The sequence below is a fragment of the Pongo pygmaeus genome, chromosome 2 (genome assembly GCF_028885625.2).
Source record: "Pongo pygmaeus isolate AG05252 chromosome 2, NHGRI_mPonPyg2-v2.0_pri, whole genome shotgun sequence".
In the NCBI taxonomy this organism is placed as follows: domain Eukaryota; kingdom Metazoa; phylum Chordata; class Mammalia; order Primates; family Hominidae; genus Pongo; species Pongo pygmaeus.
The window spans coordinates 120,258,098-120,282,208 of record NC_085930.1 but is presented as its reverse complement, the minus strand read 5'-3'; the positions used below and the strand labels follow the sequence as shown (position 1 = coordinate 120,282,208).

At 38.6% G+C, this 24,111-nt stretch overlaps 1 protein-coding gene across 50 annotated transcripts in view; it reads right to left on the bottom strand.

Moving 5' to 3' along the window:
- The window catches only part of CLASP2 (cytoplasmic linker associated protein 2), a 213,514-nt gene that overhangs the window by 15,950 nt on the left and 173,453 nt on the right, over positions 1-24,111 (bottom strand). For all 50 annotated transcript variants that reach the window (XM_054483475.2, XM_054483442.2, XM_063662062.1 and 47 more), the window contains 4 exons: positions 23,047-23,200; positions 19,466-19,694; positions 4,897-5,090; positions 3,948-4,076 (listed from right to left, as the gene is read on the bottom strand). In XM_054483475.2, the coding sequence (XP_054339450.1) occupies positions 3,948-4,076; positions 4,897-5,090; positions 19,466-19,694; positions 23,047-23,200 (706 nt within the window). The remainder of the gene's footprint in view (positions 1-3,947; positions 4,077-4,896; positions 5,091-19,465; positions 19,695-23,046; positions 23,201-24,111) is intronic.

Sequence of the window (24,111 nt, the reverse complement as noted above, 5' to 3'; positions counted from 1 at the left end):
ACCACCATGCCCAGCTAATTATTTTTATTTTTATTTTTAGTAGAGATGAGGTCTTGTTATGTTGCCCACGGTGATGTTAAACTCCAGAGCTCCAGCAATCCTCCTGCCTTGGCCTCACAAAGTGCTGGGATTACAAATGTGAGCTGCCGTGAGCGGCCTTAAAGCAGTTTTTAAATCAAATTGTGGTCTAGTTGTGTTAGGGTGAGGAGGCTCTATTTACTTAGACTACAATGTGACTGAAGTCCCCTGAATAAGCCATGCTGAAGCCCTGCTCATTATTAGTACTCTCATCTCTAGGAGTCCTTGAGCCCTCTGTATCACATTAATGAGAAATAAAATAAAAATCATATGATTAATGTGTTGTCAAAAGTTAATATACTATTCCTCCTTGTTTTCCTAATGATTTTCTTCCTTCTGTATTGAGCTTCGGGAGGGTAAAACACTAGTTTTGTGATGAAGACAAAAAATGGCCATCTATCTTCTTGCTAGAGTCTGTAATCTCTAAAGATAGTCTTAAGAACACGTAAAAATAACTGCTTTTGATGCTACTTTGGCAGTGTCTCACTTAAGATCTCAATAGGTGAAAAATGCTTAGAAAGGTACAGTGGGAAATACACTGAAAAAAGAAAAAAAAAAGGCCAGGAGTGGTGGCTCAGCCTATAATCCCAGCACTTTGGGAGGCCAAGGCAGGCAGATCACAAGGTCAGGAGATCGAGACCACCCTGGCTAACATGGTGAAACCCCGTCTCCACTAAAAATAGAAAAAAATTAGCTGGGTGTGGTGGCATGCACCTGTAGTCCCAGCTATTAGGGAGGCTGAGGCAGGAGAATCGCTTGAACCCGGAGAGGCAGAGATTGCAGTGAGCCAAGATCGCGCCACTGCACTCCAGCCAGGGCGACAGAGCGAGACTCCATCTAAAAACCAACCAACCAACCAACCAAACAAAAAACAAGAAAATACACTGGAAGTTAGAAGACCCAGGGCTAATTTCAGCTTTAATACCTTAAGAGTGTCAATTTTATATTTTGTAGGGATGCTACAGGCCTTATTTGGGTCAAAAGGTAGATAACTAAACTACAAATATTAGATATCATTTTTAAACTTTCAGTGAAATGCCACAGATGTGCCATTACTAAACACGGTTGAATAAAACAAAAACAGAAAACAAAACTGGGTCAGGCAAGGTGGCTCAAGTCTGTAATCCCAGCACTCTGGGAGGCCAAGCCGGGCAGATCACTTGAGGCCAGGAGCTCGAGACCAGCCTGGCAAACACAGCGAAACCCCATTTCCACACAAAAATTAGCTGGGCATGGTGGTGCACACCTGTAATCTCAGCTATTTGGGAGGCTGAGGCAGGAGAACCGGTTGAACTCAGGAGGCAAAGACTGCAGTGAGCTGAGATCGTGCCACTGCACTCCAGCCTGGGTGACAGTGAGACTCCGTCTCAAAACAAAAAAAACCCAAAACCCCTGCAAAAATCCAGATATATTTAAAAGTTATGATTCACTCTTCTAAAAGAGTCACAGTGAAATCTCTTAAAAAAGTAATTACCCCAAGGGTTTCAATTTCCCTGCATCCTCACCAACATATTGTCTATATTTCTTTTGGGTGTTAAGTGGTCTCTCACTGTGGCTTTGGTTACACTTTCTTAATGACTAATGATGTTGAACATCTTTTCATGTGCTTATTGCCATTTGTATATCTTTGGAGAAATGTTTATTCAGATCCTTTGTCCATTTAAAAAACTGGGCCATCTTTTCATTGCTGAGTTGTAAGAATATATATTATGGATATTAGTACTTTATCAGATACATGTCTGCAAAATTTTTCTCCCAGTCTATGAGTTGCCTTTTCACTTTCAGGATAATGTCCTTTGAAGGACAGAAAAGATTTTCTTTGATTTTTTATTTATTTTTATTTTTGAGACAGAGTCTTGCTCTGTCACCCAGACTGGAATGCAGTGGCATGATCTCGGCTCACTGCAGCCTCTGCCTCCCGGGTTCAAGCAATTCTTCTGCCTCAGCCTCCCAAATTGGTGGGATTACAGGTGTCCACCATGACACCTGGCTAATTTTTGTATTTTTAGTGGAGATGGGGTTTTGCCATGTTGGTCCAGCTGGTCTCGAACTCCTGACCTCAAGTGATCCACCTGCTTGGCCTCCCAAAGTGCTCGGATTACAGGTGTAAGCCACCATGCCCAGCCAATTTTTTTTTTTTTTAAATGTTATCTCTAGCTGACCACTAAGCTAATAAAGCACAAAAGGATTTAATGCTGATGAAGTCCAAATTGTCTTTTTCGTTGTTGGTTGCTTCTGCTTTTAGTTATATTATGAAATCATTGCCTAATCCAAGGTAACAAAGATTTATACCTCTGCTTTCTTCGGAGAGGTTTATAGCTTTAGCTCTTGCATTTGGCTCTGATTCATTTTATCTCACTGCTATTTTAACCTTCCTTTTTTGATTTGTCTTTTGCTTCTGTCTTGGTTCTACCAGAGATACCTAATGCTATTGCTCAGTTGCTTTCTCTTAGAAATACAGTCCTTACAGAACTAAAAGTAGAACTACCATTTGATGAGGCAATCCCACTATTGGGTATCTACCTAGAAAAAAAGAAGTCATGATATGAAAAAGATACTTGCACACAGGTGTTTATAGCAGCACAACTGGCAATTGCAAAAATATGGAAATAGCCCAAATGTACATCAATCAATGAATGGATAAAGAAATTGTGTATATGTATATACACACACACACACACACCATGTGTATGTGTATATACGTACACACACACACCATGGAATACTACTCAGCCATAGAAAGGAATGAAATAATGGCATTCACAGCAACCTGGATGGAATTGGCGACCTTTATTCTAAGTGAAGTAACTCAGGAATGGAAAACCAAACATCATATGTTCTCATTCATAAGTGGGAGCTAGGCTACGAGGGTACAAAGGTATAAAATGATACAATGGACTTTGGGGACTTGGGGGAAAAAGTGGGTACGGGGTGAGGGATAAAAGACTACACATTGGGTACAGTGTACACTGCTCGGGTGATGGATGCACCAAAATCTCAGAAATCACCACTAAAGAACTTATTCATATAACCAAACACCATCTGTTCCTCAAAAACCTATTGAAATAAAAAAAATGTAGTCCCTATTTGAACATTTTTTTTCTAATTCTTTCAATCCTCATAGTTATCTAATCGATGTCACTGGTGAAGAAGGGGAGAGAGATATCATGGCTACCAAGTACTATGAAACAGGTTCACGGAACTCTTGCATGAAAGCTGTCCTCACTACTTTGGTGAATAAACTTGCAACAGATATATAGCTCCTCTAGGCAATTTATCACTTAAAAATAACAATGACCTGCTTGGGCAACATGGTGAAACTTCATCTCTACAAAAAATACCAAAAATCAGCCAGGTGTGCTGGTGCATGCCTGCAGTCCCAGCTACTCGGGAAGCTGAGGTGGGAGGATCACTGGAACCGGGAGGCTGAGGCTGCAGTGAGCTGTGATCACACCACTGCACTCCAGCCTGGGCGACAGAGTGAGATCCTGACTCAACAAACAAACAACTCCCCCAAAACAATGATTTCTTATCTTCATTAGTTATTTTAAAAAATCAAATTCTTATTGCTAAATGAAAAGTGAAAATAAGATTGCTAAACTCTAAGTAGAAAACTAAAAGTGAAGTGAAGGAGAAAACAAAATTAAATAAATTATTTCCTAGAGCTGGCCTATTTTAGGTGAAAGGCCATGATATTACTATTTAATTCATTTAATAGAAAAAAATATGCCTGCATCTTGATCAGGTATTACCCTGAATGTCAAGGCAAATGTTCAAGAAAATCATTAATAAGGCTACATTTTACACAATGGTTACAGGTTTCATGAAATGAAATAATGGAATAATACTTTAACTGCCAGGTAACTTACCTCCTTATGAGGATCTTTATGTGCTTCCAATGTTTTCATGACAGTCAATTCTGCATAGTTTTTAAATCTTGCTGGTTGATGCCTTAGGATTTCTCTTAAAACCTTTAATGCCAAAGCCCTGATTGTAGGCTAAGAAGAAACATTTAAATGTTTTTAATATTTTGGGTTGTAGATAATCTTTAACATTTTCAATTTTTCTAACTTAAGGGTCTTAATATTAGGGGAGGAGTTGTAGCTAACTGCATAAAGTATGCGGTATACTATGTAATTAAGTTTTCTTACTCTAATTGAAAATTTATATTATACTTGTTTTATTTGCAAGAAATCAAGAACTACATTCAGACTATAAAAAGAAGTTTTGGAGCTGGGCACGGTGGCTCATGCCAGTAATCCCAGCTCTTTGGAAGGCTGAGGTGGATGGATCACTTGAGGTCAGGAGTTCGAGACCAGCCTGGCCAACATGGTGAAACCCCGTCTCTACCAAAAACAAAAAATTAGCTGGGGGTGGTGGCACGTGCTTACAATCCCAGCTACTCAGGAGGCTGAGGCAGGAGAATCACTGGAGCCTGGGAGGTGGAGGTTGCAGTGAGCTGAGATCACACCACTGCATTTCATCCTGGGCTTGAGAATGAGTGAGATTATTCCTCAAAATAAATAAATAAATAAATAAAAGTTACTCCTGAACAACTAATCTAAATATGTAAAACAAGTAATATGTACTTTTCTATAAGAACTCAGCCTGCAACCTTTCATTTTTCCTGTTAATTGTTCAAAATTGTTGAGCTACTTGGTTTAGAAGAAAAAGTACTTCACAGTGAAAAGTTCATGCAGAAAGAAGCAGCAGAAGACACTCATTCTCCCAATTTCTAAATCCGTGTAGCACCGGATTAACAGGCAATGTAAAGGAGACAGGAAGGAAAGGCTACTGTTTACATATTTTGCCATTTACCTCTTTATCTCCAAGTGTTTCAAGCAATAAAAGCAATATTGTTTTGAAGTGTTCATCCCAAACACTAAAAGATTCTTCCTGTGTCAGTTTCATAAGTTCATAGAGGGCGATTTTTCTTTCTTCTACACGCTCATTATGGTTAGACAGCTCCTTCAACAACTCTGCAACTAGGTCAGAATGATCTAGGGAAAGATCTGTCAAAAGGACATGGTATTAGTTCTGTAACTTTACAGGGTGACCCTCACAAGCACGGGGATAACAACTTTATATGATGAAACACAGATATAACCATCATGTTTGCTGTAAAAAAGACAAAGAAAAAAAGATATTAAGTAACCTTCTTTTCAATTCTGTCATTCCCAAAACACTGGTGCTATCTTAAAACTTCGTATAATAAAAATACACAAAAGTGAGACCAGTATAATGAACGCTTATATTCCCATCACCCAGATTTAACAGTTTTTAAGATTTTACCATTCTTACATCATCTTTGTCCCCCCTTCCCTTTTATCTGAAGTATTTCTAGCAAATCCCATATATGTCATTTCCTCTTTATATACTTCAGTATGTATTTCTATGGTTTCATGCCAGGAGGCTTAAATGGCTTTTAGTGATGATAAAAACGACCACTGGATTTAGGTAGTGACAATCTAATCCCACCATTGTAAACTTCTCCATAAATCATCCCCCTTTTTTTTCTGAGACAGGGTTTCACTTTGTCGCCAAGGCTGGAGCGTAGTGGTGTGATCATGGCTCATTGCAATCTCCACCTCCCAGGCTCAATTGATCCTCCCAACTTAAGCCTCCTGAGTAGGTGGGACTACAGGTGTGTACCTACACACCCAGCTAATTTTTGTGTTTTTTTGTAGAGATGGGGTTTTGCCATGTTGTCCAGGCCAGTCTGGAACTCCTGGGCTCAAGTGATCTACCGAGTATAATCTCCCAAAGTGTTGGGATTATAGGCGTGAGCCACCATGCCCAGACTATCAATCTTTTAACCAATGGTTTCAGTCACTGATTGTTGTTGAATCGGTTATTTTAATATGAGTTAAAAATGGTGATTATCTAATCATACCACTCCTTCCACGGGGTAGAATTCTTCTGTAGAGAATAACTTTATCAACCAGACCTATTCTGATTACCCTGAAATACAGTTTGATAGAAAAGGCAGAACAGATTCTTAATACAGTTCTCTTTAAATTTTAGCGTCAAGAATTGGGCCCAGTGGTTACCAAGGAGTTTTGATTTGTTTTTGCCTTCTTTTTAAAAGCATAATTACAAACTCATGGATTTTATAACCATGAAAATCACTCACTGCTTATTTTTAAACAACTTATCAGACAGTGCTTTAAATCATTTTTGTAGGAATAACAGTTAGATCTAAGAATCCACATTTGAATGTCACAAAATACCAGAGTTCCTCTTAAAATTTTTTATGATCAAATACATGATAAATTCAGACCTTGAGGGATTTCAGCAGGTAGTGCCCTGGGCTTGGGCCATAGACTAATTTCCTTCCCATCTCTCTGGAATGAAACAACCATAGAGCACGCTACAGACCAATATAACACTATTGCTGGTTTTAAAAAGAACTATTGCCAGCAGGATGAATGTGTCTCTAAACTCCACAAAAAATCACTCCTGGAAAGTTATAAGTTATCAGACTTTCAAAGATGTTAAAGGATCATTCTAAGAGTGTCTTTTATTTCAGCTGGATGAATGGGATTCACAAGAAAATGCTTTTCACAGTTAGTCAGTTATCTTTTCCATGAAAGTAAGCTTTGTAATTACTCTAGCAGATAATTAGAAATGACCTGACATATAATGATCTGGACAGATGACTGGCAGAAAAATAATTTCTTTCACAGAAAGCATAGATTGTTACAAAACTGAATTATCTATATGAATGAGATAATCCAAAGGTGCTGAACTTTTCCTCTTCTGACAGAGAGCAGCACCATGGTCAAGTGAAAAGAACATAGGCTTTGTAGTCTCATTAAATCTCTGCTTCTTATACTCTGTGATTGGAACAGATTCCTAATTATTGCCAAGGTGCAGTTTTATTATCAGTAAAATAAAATTATCAGGAAAATAGCATCTGCCTCCTAGGGTCATGGTGAGGACTTGGGCCTAGAATACAGTAAGCCCATTAATATTAATTTTCCTGTGTCCTTCTGACAAATATTGACACAGTTACAATTCTGATAATATTTTTGTGGCAGTGCTCAAGAAGTACAAAATAGTCTTTCAGGTTGGCAAACTTTTATATGAATCTTTCCTGAATAACTGCACTATCCTCACTAGAGGTAGTATTCTAGAATATTATAGTTCCTAGTAAACTTTACAAAGGTTATCAGTGGCTTTTTTTGGACTTGTTAACTTTGATAAAAGTGTGTGCCCGATTATAATGTGGGCAGAACACTGGGTGAGAGACATAATCAATAGGTATCAGATATTGAAATAATTTCTATAAAAGTTATAGAAATTCTGACTTGAACAAAATAATTATCTTTTGCTAAATTTTAGATTTTAAAAACAAAAAAGGAGGAGAAAGTGCATGGGGGAGGAGAATAAAAGAAAAATCAGAACAGAAATAGAGAACAATTTAAAAAAGAATAATGTTAACAATGTTCGTAATAAAATAATGTCAAACACGGTCTTCCTCATCTCAACATTAAAAATGAAAATAGACAACAAATGAAAACAACTGCCATACAAAGCATGGGACTACTACTGCTTTAGTTTTTTTTCTTTTTTCTTTTCTTTGTACTACAGTAGTTTAACTGAGGGCTTATCCATCTTCAAAGAATGTTTACTCAACATAAAATGGCTGCCTATGTTTCAGAAGTAAATCACACACTAGACTATGATAAAGCAGTGTTCTCAAGCTCAAAAATACTATACCCAATTTAGATTTCAGTTATACAGTTTCCAAAAACGTCTTCCTTTAACAAATATAAAATATGTGATCCTTAGTAAAGGAGAAGAGAATTACAGAATAAGGGAGTGATCCTGATAAACTGTCATAATTTTGGCTTTATGATATTTTTCATATGTTGTCTCTCTCTCTCTTTTTTTTCTTTTTTTCTGAGACAGAGTCTTGCTCTGTCACCCAGGCTGGAGTGCACTGGCGTGTTCTTGGCTCACAGCAACCTCCGCCTCCAAGGTTCAAGCCATTCTTGTGCCTCAGCCTCCCAAGTAGCTGGAATTACAGGCACCTGCGACCACGCCCGGCTAATTTTTGTTAGAGATGGGGTTTTACCATATTGGCCAGGCTAGTCTCGAACTCCTGACCTCGGGTGATCTGCCTGCCTCGGCCTCCCAAAGTGTTGGGATTACAGGCATGAGGCACTGCGGCTGGCTGATATATTGTCTCTTGACATGAGAAGTTGGTAAAAGTAATCAAAGAAATGCAAAGGATAATTTTTAAAAAGTTATCAAAATTATAAATGACCAGGCATTAGTACACAGATTCCCAAACAAACTATAAGGAGGGTATCCACTGGTGAATGTATCAGCTTTCAGCCCAGACAGGTAGGAAGGCTGTCCACATTGAATGGTAATCAGGTGTTGAAATGTTGGAGCCAAAGTGGAATAAGAAGGGCATTCATGGTTTTCAGTGAGGATGGAATGGCAAAGCCTAGCAGGATGAGTAGATCTGTGCAAGTAAGGAGGTAGTAGCAGAGATAGCAGAAAAACTGGTAGCGTACAGAGGACTGATCAAATTGGTAAATATATTAAAGATAACGAAAGCCAGGTTTCTGTCAGAAAAGTGGGTTATCAATTTGGAAATTAGAATTTCCTTGGTGCCAGAATGGAACTACTGGTGTAAAAACATGGTTTTTGATAGATATGGAAATAGAGACGTAAATCTCTACACACACACACACACATGCACACACACACTCCCTAGCTCTGCCCACTGAGAGGTCTAGGGAGCAGTGACATACCACTAACAGTGAGTACATCTAGAGTCCAGATCTTAGCCTTTAAAATCATCTTCCCTTAATAGGGACAATGGATCCCTGGAGAAATGATTGATTCCAGGACTGAAGCAGGCATAGTACAACAGTACCAGAATGCAAGGATGGGGACATGTCAGAAGAACAACAAAAGCTGGCTTGAATGGAATCCTGTTGGTCAAATCAGGGGCAATTTGAGCTTCAAAATAAACAAATAATGATTGTTATAATGGGAAACTATGAGTCCCTACTGTTACAAAAATGTATGTCAATTTTCTCAAATAAATTTTCTAGAATAGAAAATAAAAAATTTCCTAAATAAATGAATTCAAGTTTAATGATGAACAGAATATGTAACCTGTTTAAAAATATTAGTATCTCCTGATAAAACACTTATTAATTACAAGGGAAAAAGTAATTTCACAGTAAAGAAGTCTGGTAAGCCCCACCATAATCAAGATATCAAAGTTAACATCACCAGTGATGGAGCACAGTGAAACCATGTGTTACTAGATAGGGTGCAATGAAAAGAATGCCCCATCACTTCTGCAATACTGATGCAAAGAATGTATAACCTGATTCTAATCATGAGAAAACATCAGACAAAACTACATTCAGAGAAATGCTACAAAATAACTTCAAAAGTGTCATGGTCATGAGAGCTAAGGAAAGAATGAACACTGGAGGAGAACACTGATGGAGACATGATGATTAAATGCAATGTGATTCTGAAATGGATCCTTTAGCTGTAAGACATTATTGAGAGATTCTGGGAAGATGGTAGATTAGGAAGCACCAGGACTCTGTCTCCTCACTCAGACAACAGAATCTGTCTGATGTAACTATTTTGGAACTCTAGTCTACCGAAGGCTTAGAACTTCTAGGGAAAGTTTTGGATGGTAAAGTGTGGTTAATTTCTATCAATTTCAGCTCTCAGTACAGTAGCAGCTACCCATTCCCCCCGACCAGCCCCAGCCCCTTGGCAGGCAGCTGTGCACATGTTGCTGGAGCAGCTTGCACATAGCTTGTGGGAATCAGGGCATGAAAAAAGAATCTTATCCTGCGGATACTGAGGACCTGTGCACTGTTGACTGCTGCTTTTTTTTCTTCCAAAGACCCTTTCCAAGTCCTAGTCACAGCTGCTTCTGATAACAGAGGTACAGACAAAGAGGCTGGCAGCCATTATTGTTGCACCTTTCCTCACTATTGCAAGCCCTTCCCCTTCTAGCTAAAGTGACTTCCAGGGGCTTAAAGGTCCTCCCCCTCCTATTTCATTTTTCTCTTTTTCCTTTTTGGGAGCCAGACATTAAAGACCAGGATATTCAAAAACAACTGCATACACATGGAGAGTTAGAAAGTGACAATGGATGCCCAGAAAAAGGTACAGGCTCAGAAAGGATCTGAGAAGACTTTAAGTTTATACCTCAGGCCAAGGCTGATCTTTGGCACAGAGAAAGCCTGCAACAATCAGAACCAGAAACAACAAGCAAAAATAACAAAAGCCACTAATCTCTGGGGTATTGAGAGAATCTGATTTCCAATTTAACCACATTATTAGATTCAAATATCCAGTTTTCAACAAAAAAATCACAAGGCATATGAAGAACCAGGATAGTAGAGCATACTCAGAGAAAAAATAAATAAACAGAAACTGCCCTTGAAAAAGATCTGATGGCAGATCTACTAGACAAAGATTTTAAAATACCTGTCTTAAAGATGCTCTAAGAAGTTAAGATGTGTATAAATTCATGAAAATAATGTATGAACAAAATGGAAATATCAGTAAAGAGATAGAAAATCTAAAAAGAAACCAAAAAGAAATTCTGGAATTAAGAAGTATGGTAACTGAAATAAAAAATTCACTAGTGGCCGGGCACAGTGGCTCACGCCTGTAATCCCAGCACTTTGGGAGGCTGAGGCAGGCAGATCACAAGGTCAGGAGATCGAGACCATCCTGGCTAACACGGTGAAACCCCGTCTCTACTAAAAATACAAAAAAAAAAAATTAGCTGGGTGTGGTGGTGGGCGCTTGTACTCCCAGCTGCTGGGGAGGCTGAGGCAGGAGAATGGCACGAACCCAGGAGGCGGAGCTTGCAGTGAGCCGAGATCGCGCCACTGCACTCCAGCCTGGGAGTCAGAGCGAGACTCCATCTCAAAAACAAAAACAAACAAACAAAAAAATTCACTAGTGTAATGACTTAATAAGCATATTTGAGCAGGCAAAAGAATTAGTGAGCAGAGCCTAAGGGATATGTGAGACATCATCAAGTGAAGAAATCTACTCACTGTGGGAGTATCAGAAGAGAACAGAAAGAGAGAAAAAATATTTGAAAAAATTATGGCTGAAAACCTCCAAAATTTGATGAAAGACATGAACATAAACATATAAGAAGCTCAATGAATTCCATGTAAAATGAACTCAAAAGAGAGCCACATCAAGACACGTGATAATCAAACTTTCAAAAGGCAAAGACAGACTCTTGCAAGCAGCAACAAATAAGTGACCAGTGACATAAAAAGGATCCTCAGTAAGATTATCAGCAGATTTCTCATTAGAAACGTTGGAGGTCAGAAGGTAGTAGGCTGATATATTCAAGGTGCTAAAAGAAAAAAACTGTTAACCAAGACTCCTGTATCTGTCAAAACTGTCCTTCAAAAGCGAGGGAGGAATTAAAAGTACTCTAGACAGTAACTTGAAACCATATGAAGAAATACAGATCTCAATAAACGTAAATATATACATTGGCAATTATAAAAACTACTATTATTGTAATAACAGACTGTAACTCCACTTTTTGTTTTCTACATAATCTAAGAGACTAATATAGTAAAAGACAGTTTATATTTCTGGAGACAATTGTATAAAGACGTAATTTTATAATGCCAACAACTGAAAAGGGTGGGGTCAGAGCTGGAAAAGCACAGAGTTTTTTATGTTATTGAAATTAAACTGGCATACATTTAAAGTAGCATTATAAATTTAGGATATTAAATGTAACCCCCATGGAAACAACCAAGAAAATAGCTATAAAATATACACTAAAGGAAATAAGAAATTTAAACATTTCACTACAAAACAACTAAACACAAAAGAAAGTAACGTAAAAAGTGACAAGCTATAAGGCATACAGAAAACAAATAGCAACATGACAGAAGTAAGTCCTTTCTTATCAGTAATTACTTTAAATGTAAACAAATTAAATCACCCAGTCAAAAGACAGAGATCAGCAGAATGGAAGAAAAAGGACAGAAAGATATTCTATCCTTTTGCAAATAGTAACTACTATTTGCATGGTATATCAATAGAAATAGGTATATCAATAATAGTAAAACTATTACTATTTGCATGGTATTATCAATAGTAATAGTAATAGGTATATCAACAAGTAATAGAGAGCAGGGGTGGCTATACTAATGCCAGACAAAATAGGCTGGGTGCGTTGGTGCACGCCTGTAATACTAGCACTTTGTGAGGCCAAGGGAGGCAGATCACTTATCACTTAAGCCCAGGAGTTTAAGACCAGACCAGGCAATACAGCAAAACCCCATCTCTACTAAAAATACAAACATACATGTATATTTAGTAAAAATACTAAAAATACAATTAGCCAGGTGTGGTGGCTTGTGCCTGTAATCCTAGCTACTAGGGAGGCTGAGGTGGGAGAATCCACCTGAGCCCACAAGTTGAGGCTGCAGTAAGCCATGACTGAGTCATTGCATTCCAGCCTGGGCAATGAAAGTGAGACCCTGTCTTAGGGAAAAAAAAAATAATAATAATAATCAGACAAAATAGACCTTAAGTGAAAAAAAGGTTACAAGAGATAAAGGAGGAGGACATTACATATTAAAAAGATTCAATATGCATCAAGAATAAATAACAACTATAAACATGTATGCAGCTAATGACAGACCATCAAAATATATGAAGCAAAAACTGACAGAATTGAAGGGAAAAATAGTTTTACAATAATAGTTGGACTCTCACTATTGGATTCTCACTCTCAATAATGGATAGAACAAAGAGACAGAAGTAAGAAAACAGAGGACTTAATACAATAAAACAACTACATCCAACAGACATACATGGTGCACACAGGACATTTTCCAATATAGGTTATATGTTGGGACACAAAGTAAGTTTCAACAGATTTTAAAATATGGATATAATACATAGTATCTTCTCCCACCACATGATGAAGTTACAAATCAGTCACAGAAGTAAAACTGGAAAATTCACAAGTTTGAGGAAATTAAACAATACACTCTTAATGGATCAAAGAAGAAATTAGAGAAACTAGAATATAGAGAGACAACTGAATAAAAACAACTACATACCAAAACTTATGGAACACAGTGAAAACAGTGCTAAGGGGGAAATTTATAGCTATAAATGTGTTAACTTAAAAAGGAGAAAGGATAAAGGGGCAAGATGGCCAACCAGAAGTAGCTAGTATGCATGGCTCTCACAGAGAGGAAGGAAAGGGGTGAGTAAACACACCTTCAACTCAAACATCCAGGTGCTCGCAATGGGACTAATCAAGGAAACAACTTGACCCACAGAGAATAAAGAAAAGTAAGACAGGACAGCAGCCCACTAGAGAGCAACACGGAGCCAGGGGAACCTCCCCTGCCTAGGAAAGTGGTGACTGAATATGTGACCCCAGGGAACATGCTTCTCCCACAGATCTCTCCAACCCTCAGGTCAGGAGATCTCCTTGTGAACCCACTCCACTAGCCTTCAGTCTGTCAGAACTATGTGGAGTCTTGGCAGAGGAGCCACTCAGGCATGTGTGGAAACCCTGGAGCCTCAGATACTTGGGCTTTCAGGCAAAGGTAGCTCCAGCTCCAGCAAAGTGGGAGGTTAGACCCCCGTACATAGCCTTAGGAAAGAGGCTGAATCTAGGGGGCTGTGCAGTGACAGCCTGCAGGCCCCACTTCTACAGCACCTCACAAGATAAGACACTGGCTTGGAATTCCAGACAGCCACCGTTAACGGCACTGCACTTCCCTAAGAAGAAGCTCCTGGCAGGAGGGGCGGGCTGCCATCTTTGCTGTTTGGGTGACTTGGCTGATCCAGTCTTTCGGCTTTATTGAGTTTTATCTGACCAGGGGGCAGAAGCGATTCCCCCAGCATAGCTGCTCTACCAAAGCGTGGGCAGGCTGCTGCTGCTGCTTTTTTTTTTTTTTTTTTTTTTTTTAAATTTATAGCTGGGATTACAGGTGTGCACCACCATGCCCGGCTAATTTTTGTATTTTTAGTAGAGTTGGGTTTTTACCATGTTGGCCAGGCTGGTCTTGAACTACTGGTGTCAAGTGATCTACCCTGCCTTGACCTCCCAAAGTGCTCAGATGTCATAATACACAGAGACTCAAAATAAAGGTATGGAGGAAAATCTACCAAGCAAATGTAAAACAGAAAAAATCAGAGGTTGCAATCCTAATTTCAGACAGAAGAGATTTCGAACCAACAAAGATCAAAAAAGACAAAGTAGGACATTACATAATGGAAAAGGGTTCAATTCAACAAGGAGACCTAAGTATCCTAAATATATACGCACCCAACACAGGAGCACACAGATTCATAAAGCAAGTTCTTAGAGATCTACAAAGAGACATAGATTCCCACACGGTAACAGCCGGAGACTTCAACACTCCACTGATAGTATTAGACAGATCATTGAGGCAGAAAATTAACAAAGATATTCAGGACTAAACTCAACATTGGACCAAATGGATCTGACAGACCTTTACAGAACTCTCCACCCCAAACCAACAGAATATACATTCTCATCATCACACGGCACATACTCTAAAATTGCCCACATAATTGGATATAAAACAATCCTCAAGAAATGTAAAAGAACCAAAATCATACCAGACACAAGCTTGGACCACAGCGCAATAAAAACAGAAGTCAAGACTATGAAAATTGCTCAAAACCATGCAATTATATGGAATTAAACAATACGCCCCTGAATTACTTTTGGGTAAATAATGAAATTAAAGCAGAAATCAAGAAGTTCTTTGAAAACAATGAGAACAAAGATACAAGACATTAGTATCTTTGAGATACAGCTATGGCAGTGTTAAGAGGTAAATTCATAGCACTAAATGCCAACATCAAAAAGTTAGATCTCAAAATAACAACCTAACTTCATAACTGAAAGAATTAGAGAAGGAAGAACAAATTAACCCCAATGTTAGCAGAAGACAAGAAATAAAAATCAGAGCTGAAATGAAAGAAATTGAGACACAAAACATTTTTCAAAAGATCAATGGATTCAGGAGTTGTTTTTGAAAAAATTAATAAAATAGATAGGCCACTAGCTAGACTAACAAAGAAGGAGAGAAGATCCAAATAAACACAATTAGAAATGATGAAGGGAATTTTACTACTGACCGCACAGAAATAAAAACAACCATCAGAAACTACTACGAACACCTCTATGCATACAAACTAGAAAACCTAGAAGAGACAGATAAATTCCTGGACACATACACCCTCCCAAAACCGATGCAGGAAGAAACTGATTCCCTGAACAGACCAATAACAAGCTCCAAAATTGAATCAGTAATAAATAGCCTACCAATAATAATAATAAAAAAAAGCATGGGATCCGATGAATTCACAGCTGAATTCTACCAGATGTACAAATAAAAGCTGGTACCATTCCCACAGAAATGATTCCAAAAAAGTGAGGAGGAAAGACTCCTTCACAACTCATTTTGAGGCCAGCATCACAGAAAGATACCAAAACCTGGCAGAGTCTGGGTACTGTGGCTCACACCTGTAATCCCAGCACTTTGGGAGGCTGAGGCAGGCAGATCACCTGAGGTCAGGAGTTTGAGACCAGCCTGGCCAACATAGTTAAAACCCATCTTTACTAAAAATACAAAAAATTAGCCAGACGTGGTGGCATGCACCTGTAATCCCAGCTATTCGGGAGGCTGAGGCAGGAGAATTACTTGAACCCAGGAGGTGGAGGTTGCAGTGAGCCAAGATCATGCTGCTGCCCCCCAGCCTGGGTGACAGAGCGAGACTGTCTCAAAACAAAACAAAAAAAACACAACAACAAAAAAGAAAACTTCAGGCCAGTATCCTTGATGAACATCAATGTAAAATCCTCAAGAAAATACTGGCAAACTGAATCCAGCAGGATATCAAAAAGCTAATCTACCATGATCATGTAGGCCTCATCCCTAGATGCAACGCTGGCTCAACATACACAAATCAATGAATGTGATTCATCACATATACAGAACTAAAGACAAAAACCACATGATTATTTCAATAGACACAAAAAAAAGACTGGACAAAATTCAACACTGCTTCATGCTAAAAACTCTCAATAAGCTAGGTATTGAAGGAACATATCTCAAAATAATAAGAGCCATATATGACAAACCCACAGCAGCCAACATTATTCAAAATGGGCAAAAGCTGGAAGCAGTCCCCTTGAAAACTGGCACAAGACAAGGATGCCCTCTCTCAACACTTCTATTAAACATAGTTTTGGAAGTCCTAGCCAGAGCAATCAGGCAAGAGAAAGAAATAAAGGGCTTCTAGGTCGGGCATGGTGGCTCACATCTGTAATCCCAGCATTTTGGGATGCCGAGATGGGTGGCTCACTTGAGGTCAGGAATTTGAGACCAGCCTGGCCAACATGGTAAAACCCTATCTCTACTAAAAATACAAAAATCAGCCTGGAGTGGTGGTGTGTGCCTGTAGTCCCAGCTAGTTGGGAGGTTGAGGCAGGAGAATTGCTTGAACCCAGGAGGCAGAGGTTGCTGTGAGCCAAGATTGCGCCACAGCACTCCAGCCTGGGTGACAGAGCAAGACTCCATCTCAAAATAAATAAATAAAGAAAGAAACAAAGAAGGAAAGAAAGAAAGAAAGAAAGATCAATCGATAGATCGATAGATAGATAAAGGGCATCCAAACATGAAGAGAAAGTCAAACTATCTCTGTTTGCAGACAACATCATTTTATATTTAGAAAACCCCATAGTCTCAGCCCAAAAGCTCCTCAAGCTGATAAACAACTTCAGCTAAGTTTCAGGATATAAAATCAATGTACGAAAATCACTAGCATTCCTATACACTAACAACAGCCAAACCAAGAGTCAAATCAGAAAGGCAATCCCATTCACAACTGCCATAAAAAGAATAAAATACCTAGGAAAATAGCTAACCAGAGAAGTGAAAGATCTCTACAATGAGAATTACAAAACACTGCTCAAAGAAATCAGAGAAGACACAAACAAATGGAAAAACATCCCAGCTCATGGATAGGAAGAATTAACATCATTAAAATGACTATTCTGCCCAAAGCAATTTACAGATTCAATGCTATTCCTATCAAACTACCAATGACATTCTTCACAGAACTTGAAAAACCTATTTTAAAATTCATATGGAACCAAAAAAGAGCCTAAATAGCCAAGGCAATCCTAGGCAAAAAGAACAAAGCTGGAGGCATCACGTTACCTGATTTCAGACTATACTACAAGGATACAGTAGCCAAAACAGCATGGTACTAGCACAAAAACAGGCACATAGACCAATGAACAGAATAGAGAGCCTAGAAATTAGACTGCAAATCTGTGAGCCACTTTACATTCACATTCTAGGAGCCATTTTCTATCAAAGTTTTTAAAAATTTTTAAACTTTTTTGTTAAAACCTAAGACACAAACGCACACATTAGTCTAGTCCTACACAGGGTCAAGATCAACTTCACTGTCTTCCACCTCCACATCTTGTCCCACTGAAAGATCTTTAAGGGTAATAACATGTATGGGGCTGTTATTTCCTATGACAACAATGCCTTCTTGTGGAATACCTCCTGAAGGACCCGAATGAGGCTGTTTTACAATTAACTTTAAAAAAAAAATAAATAAGTATGAGTACACTCTAAAACAGTGATGAAAAGTATAGTATAGTAAATACTAAAACCAGGCTGCGCACGGTGGTGCATGCCTTGTAATCCCAGCATTTTGCAAGGCTGGGATTTAAAGTTTAAAACTTTAAATTCACCTATCCTTTAAGTGAGCAATTCCATCTCTAGAAATCTCTTAAAAGTGAATCTTTATTGCTCTTTTTTTTTTTTTTTTGAGACAGGGTCTCACTCTGTTGCTCAGGTTGGAGTGCAGTGGTGCAATCTCGGTTCACTGAAACCTCCACCTCCCAGGGAGTTCAAGCGATTCTCCTGCCTCAGTTCCTGAGTAGCTGGGATGACACGCGTGTGCCACCATGCCCAGCTAATTTTCATATTTTTAGTAGAGAAGTTTTCACTATGTTGGTCAGGCTGGTCTCGAACTCCTGGTCTCGAACTCCACCCACCTCGGCCTCCCAAAGTGTTGGGATTACAGGCGTGAGCCACTGCGCCTGGCCATTGACTGTTCTTAAGATGCCTGACACACACAAAAAGAATTATTTATGGGCATAAAGGTTTATGCAGAAATATGTTCACTGACAGCAACATTATGGGAATAAAGAAAAACCTGAATATAGAATCATGGGATAGTGTTGAGAGAAAGACTCTCAAGTTTATCTGTGTATAGTTATATATTACTATATAGTACTAGAATCTTAAAAAAAGTATTAATGAATTAAGTAATTAAGAAAAGATATGTTTCCTTATTATAAAAAATAACTAGGACAGGAACAGTGGCTCACACCTACAATCCCAGCACTTTGAGAGGTTGAGGTGGGAGGATCACTTATGGCCAGGAGTTCAAGACCAGCCTAGGCAACATAGGGAGGCCCCATCTCTATAGAAAATTTATTTAAAAAGGTAAAATTAGCTGAGTATAGTGGTCTGTAGTCCCAGCTACTCAGGAGGCTGAGGTGGGAGGATCGCTTGAGCCTACGAGGACAAGGCTGCAGTGAGCTATGTTTGAGCGAATACATTCCAGACTGGGCAACAGAGTGACACCCAGTCTCTTAAACAAAACACTAAAACATTTATAGTGTTTTGTACTATATCATCAGTTTTTATATAACTTACCTGCATCTTACTGCACACTGGGATTAGGTAGTATCATCATCATCATCCTCTTTTGGAGGTGATAACTGAGACTCGGGAAAGTTAACCATCTTGCCAGGCTATGCAGCTTAGTAAGTGTTAGAGCTTAGAACTAAGCCCATTTCACCCAAATCCAAATCCTAATGGTAACTTTCCTTATATTTTGTCCTTGAAATGTATTTTATTAATAAAAAAGTTTATGACTTCATGCTTAAAGGGCTACTATAAAGAATGGGTATTTCTTCAAAGGTTTTGTCATCGTGGTATAAAAATTAATGACCAAATAAATTGTGTCTAGAGGTAAAGTAAATTTATAAGCTACAATTGGTTTTAGTTATTTCTGGGTGGTAACTAAGGTTTTCTTGATTTTGATCATGATCTCAAGATGACTATCCTGTTTCTCATTCAGCAGAAAATGACCAAAGCACTAGAGATGAGTTCCTAGAAGACTGGAGAAAACATTCTTATTCTAAAAATTGTTACTTTCTTGGAGTTATAATAAAAGAGCATATGCATTTCTTTTACTTCATCGATTACCAAGTTCTCCAAAACAGACAGTAGCAGTGTGACCCAGAACATACCATCAGGAAACTGGTCAGCATCATCATCAAACATGGCTTCCTTGAGGGCAGACTTGTTGAAGGGACTGATGCTATCTGAATAGTTATATGGATTATAGTCTCGAGAGCGTGGAGAGGAGTGAGTAGGCATTGAATGGAGCAATGAAGCTTTATTATCAAGAGCTGTTTGGCTTGAGTCAGTAGCATCACCTCCTGCTCTTGGGTCAGACATCCCAGGACCACCACACATCTATCAATGGGAAGGGAAAGGCACAGCAAATTAACTCATTTTTCAAGTACCTATTTAACATTCTAAAAAGATATTTCTCTACTGCTTAAAAGACAATTTAAAAAAGATAACAACAACCAGCTAAAAAATTTAAGTAATGGCAATCAACATTATGAGTTACAATTTATATTCCAGATGTCAAAGCTTAAAAATATGAACTACAGCTGTGAAGGCAAATAAGAACTGTAAAAGAATGCTGCCTCTAATGATTATTACAGTTCCCTTGCAAACAACTTGACCAGACAATATGTACAGTGTGATTACCAGCAACTTCTCCATGTCAGTTGAAGATACAAAAGAACTTTCATAAGCAATACAGCACTACAAGCTGCCAGATTCCATTATTAAGGTAATGGTATATCACACAACAGTATGTCAACAAAGCATAATAAAATCAAATTTAAAAAGGCTTGCTTTAAGGAGAAAAAAGAAAAAGAAAGGCTTAAAAGGCCTGCATAACTTTTGGAAGGATGCCAAAAGAATTTGGGTACATACTTACCAAAATATGAATATGAATACTGATACAAATGCTGGTATCAAAATAATTACTACCACAAGTATCAGCATCACCACCATCCACTGGGCAACTATGTGCCAAGTCATTTGCTAGGCACTTTACAAATATTCTTAAAATATTTACTATGCACATATTATATGCCTGGCATTGTTCACAGCATTGGGAATACATCAGTGAGCAAAAGAGAGAATGATGTCTACCCCAGTGGAGTTTACATTTTAGTGGAGGGACAGACCAAAAAAAAAAAAAAAAAAAAAAAAAAAACTTAATGGATGAATAAAGTATACGACATGTTAGAAGAAGGAACCATGAATGCTGAGGTGGGAGGATGGAGTTCACAGATTAAATAGGATGAGTAGGGTTCACTGAGAAGCCATTTGAATAAACACTTGAAGGAAGTAAGGGAATCAGCCAAGGGGCTATCTGGAGGTAGAGTGTTTCAGGTAGAGAAAACAGCCAATACACAGATCCTGAGGCAGGAACATGCATAGTAAGTTCAAGGAACAGCAAGGAGGCCAGTGTGGCAGGAGCAGAGTGAACAAGGAGGAAACTAGCAGGAGATGAGGCCAGAGAGGTAACAGAAAAAAAGCCTATTGTGTAGACTTTGGTTTTTACTCTGAGACAGAGACCTCCTATAGAGTTGAGTAAGAGTGAGAATGGACTATAGGAGGTCAAGGGCATAGTCATGGAGGCCAAATTTTAATAATCCAGGTGAGAGAAATGATGAAGACGATGGCTCAAACCAGAAAGGCAGTGGTGAGAATAGGCTGAATTCTGGATACATTCTGCAGTGGAGCCAAAAGATTTCCTGACAGATTTGGTATGGAGGATGAGAAAAACAGAGGTCTCAACAACAACTCTTGTCCATGGATTTTGGCTAGGCAACTAGGGTTGCCATTAACTAAGATAGGAAAGAGCAGCCTTTAGGGGAGAAGACCAGGAGTTCAAACAGGCAGCTGAATGTGAATGTGGAACTCAGGAAAGAGGTCTGAGCTGAACAGAGTCATAGGATTTATTATACTCACAACAACTTTTAAGGTAAGCAGTGATATCCCTATTTTCTTAATGAAGACATTGAAGCTTAGACGTGATCACCTGATTAGCTAATAACTGCCAAGAACCGGGATTTGAACTCATTTCCCAAAATTCACAATTTGAGTTCCCTACCCTGTACCATGCTGTGTCTAAAAAACCAAAACAAAACTGAGTCTCAATGAAGCAGTGATTCCTACTAATCTGTTATTGCTACCACATGCAGCTTTGAAGGGTAGGGAACCTCAAATATCAGTGATAAGCTGGTATTGGCAGCCAGTATACTAGGCTCACCACAATCTTGCTCTGCCAGATAGGCGCACAGTGAGAAAAACAACAGCAAGAAAGATGGCAGGAAGGCAGAGAAAGGAGCTCTTTGGAGATGTGCTGAAGCACTACAATGTTCTGTAACTTTGCAAACATTGAGAAACAATGAATTCCACAGGAACTGGTGGGATGGATCATTTTGTGAAAAGTCTAAGCTCTCAGAGAAGTCTAAGAAGCAGCAAAGTAAAAAACTATTCTGTGTATAATGGCAGAAGCAATAAACAATATTCAAATATGTCAATAATATTAAATATGTAAGAATGTTGTAGGTTATAACATTCTTACTTCAGTGTAATGATGTCTTGTGTTTTTAAAAATACTTGAGAGTCAGTTACTTGCATACAACAGAAATAAAACATTTGGCACATTATTAAAAAAACAAAACAAAACAAAACACATTCTTAACTGTAGCCACATAAACTGACGATTCAAATTACTATCACTACACCTAACAGGGAAAAAAAAATTCTAAACTCCTTATGTGTTCTTACAAGACTCAATGTAGGTCATGCGCGGTGGCTCATGCCTGTAATCCCAGCACTTTCGGAGGCCGAGGTGAGCAGATCACAAGGTCAGGAGATCAAGACCATCCTGGCTAACACGGTGAAACCACATCTCTACTAAAAATACAAAAAATTAGCCGGGCGTGGTGGCAAGCACCTGTAGTCCCAGCTACTCAGGAGGCTGAGGCAGGAGAATGGCGTGAACCCGGGAAGCAGAGCTTGCAGTGAGTTGAGATTGCGCCACTGCACTCCAGCCTGGGCGACAGAGCGAGACTCCGTCTCAAAAAAAAAAAAAAAAAAGACTCAATGTGATCTGGCCCATGTTCCACTCCTTTTCTCTCACAATGGTCCAACTACACTGGTTTTCTTCCTAGTCCTCAACTATACAAAGCTTGTTCCCATCTAAATGTCTTTGGATTTGCTAATTATTTCAAGGAATTCTCCTCTAGATTTTATGTGGCTTTATTTAGGTTTCAATGCAAATGCTACCTTTGGAGAGAGGCCTTCTTGGACCACACAATCTAAAATAGACTCACTTTCCTCCAGAGCACATTCTATCCTAAAACTCTGTAATACTCATCTCTATATGAAAATCTGAAAGGAAATTTGAAGGCAGTGATTTTGTCATATAAATCTAATGCATCTTGGACCACACAATCTAAGACTCACTTTCCTCTAAAGCACATTCTATCCTAAAACTCTATAATACTCATCTCTATATGAAAATCTAAAAGGAATTTGAAGGCAGTGATTTTGTTGTATAAATCTAATGCCTCAAACAGTGCCTGGTATGTGGTAGATACTCAGTAAATACTTGTAAAGTGACTGACCCCTAGAAAAGTATATTCGAAAATGACAGAAAGCAAAATGTAATTTAAAAAGTTATTAATGAACAATGAAATAGTCTGCAAAGTAAGGATATTAAAATACTTACTGAATCGCCATCATCTTTTTTAGAATCCCTTTTCAATGGCTCATTCATATCTTCTTGGCTACGGAAGCTGAAATTCTGTATTGCTTCAGTGACACCTCTAAGAGAGCTGTAAATATCTTCAGAGTTCATATTTTCTGTGTCATAATCAAATGCACTATGAAAAAAGACAACACTAATTTTTACTTAGGTGTGGTTTTAAAATACAAACACATCTGAGGAGATTATATAAGGATATTTATAAAGACAGGATTAGAGAATGTATATTCTCAGAGCATAATTAGCAAAATAAAAAATAGCAGCTATATATAAAGTACATGTCTCTTTGTCCTTCCACCAAGGACACCTTACAGTTACTCTAGAATGCACAGACCTTAATAACTAGTTTGTCTTTCCACCTTGAAAAATGTTCTGATTAACCAGAGGTCAACAAACTATGGATGGCTTGTAAGCTAAGAACGTTTTTCACATTTTTAAATGGTTGGAAAAAAACAAAAAAATTCATGAAAATTAGATAAAATTTAAATGTCAGTGTCCATAAATAAATTTTTTCTTTTTTTTTGGAGACGAAATCTTGCTCTTGTCCCCCAGGCTGGAATGTGATGGCGTGATCTCGGCTCACTGCAACCTCTGCCTCCCGGGTTCAAGTGATTCTCCTGCCTCAGCCTCCTGAGTAGCTAGGATTACAGGCACCGGCCACCACACCCGGCTAATTTTTGTATTTTTAGTAAAGATGGGGTTTCACCATGTTGGGCAGGCTGGTCTCGAACTCCTGACCTCAGGTGATCCACCCATCTCGGCCTCCCAAAGTGCTGGGATTACAGGCATGAGCCACTGCGCCTGGCCCATAAATAAAATTTTATTAAACATAGTCGTGCCTATTTATTTAGGTATTGTCTATGGCTGTTTTCATACAATAGCAGAGTTGAGAAGAGACTCAAAGACCATGACTCAAACAGCCTAAAATATTTACTACCTGACCCTTTACAGAAAGTTTACCAATCTCTGTGATTAACTCTCAGTAGTGGTACTGCTTGACAAAGAGATAAATGTATTTTAACACAAATT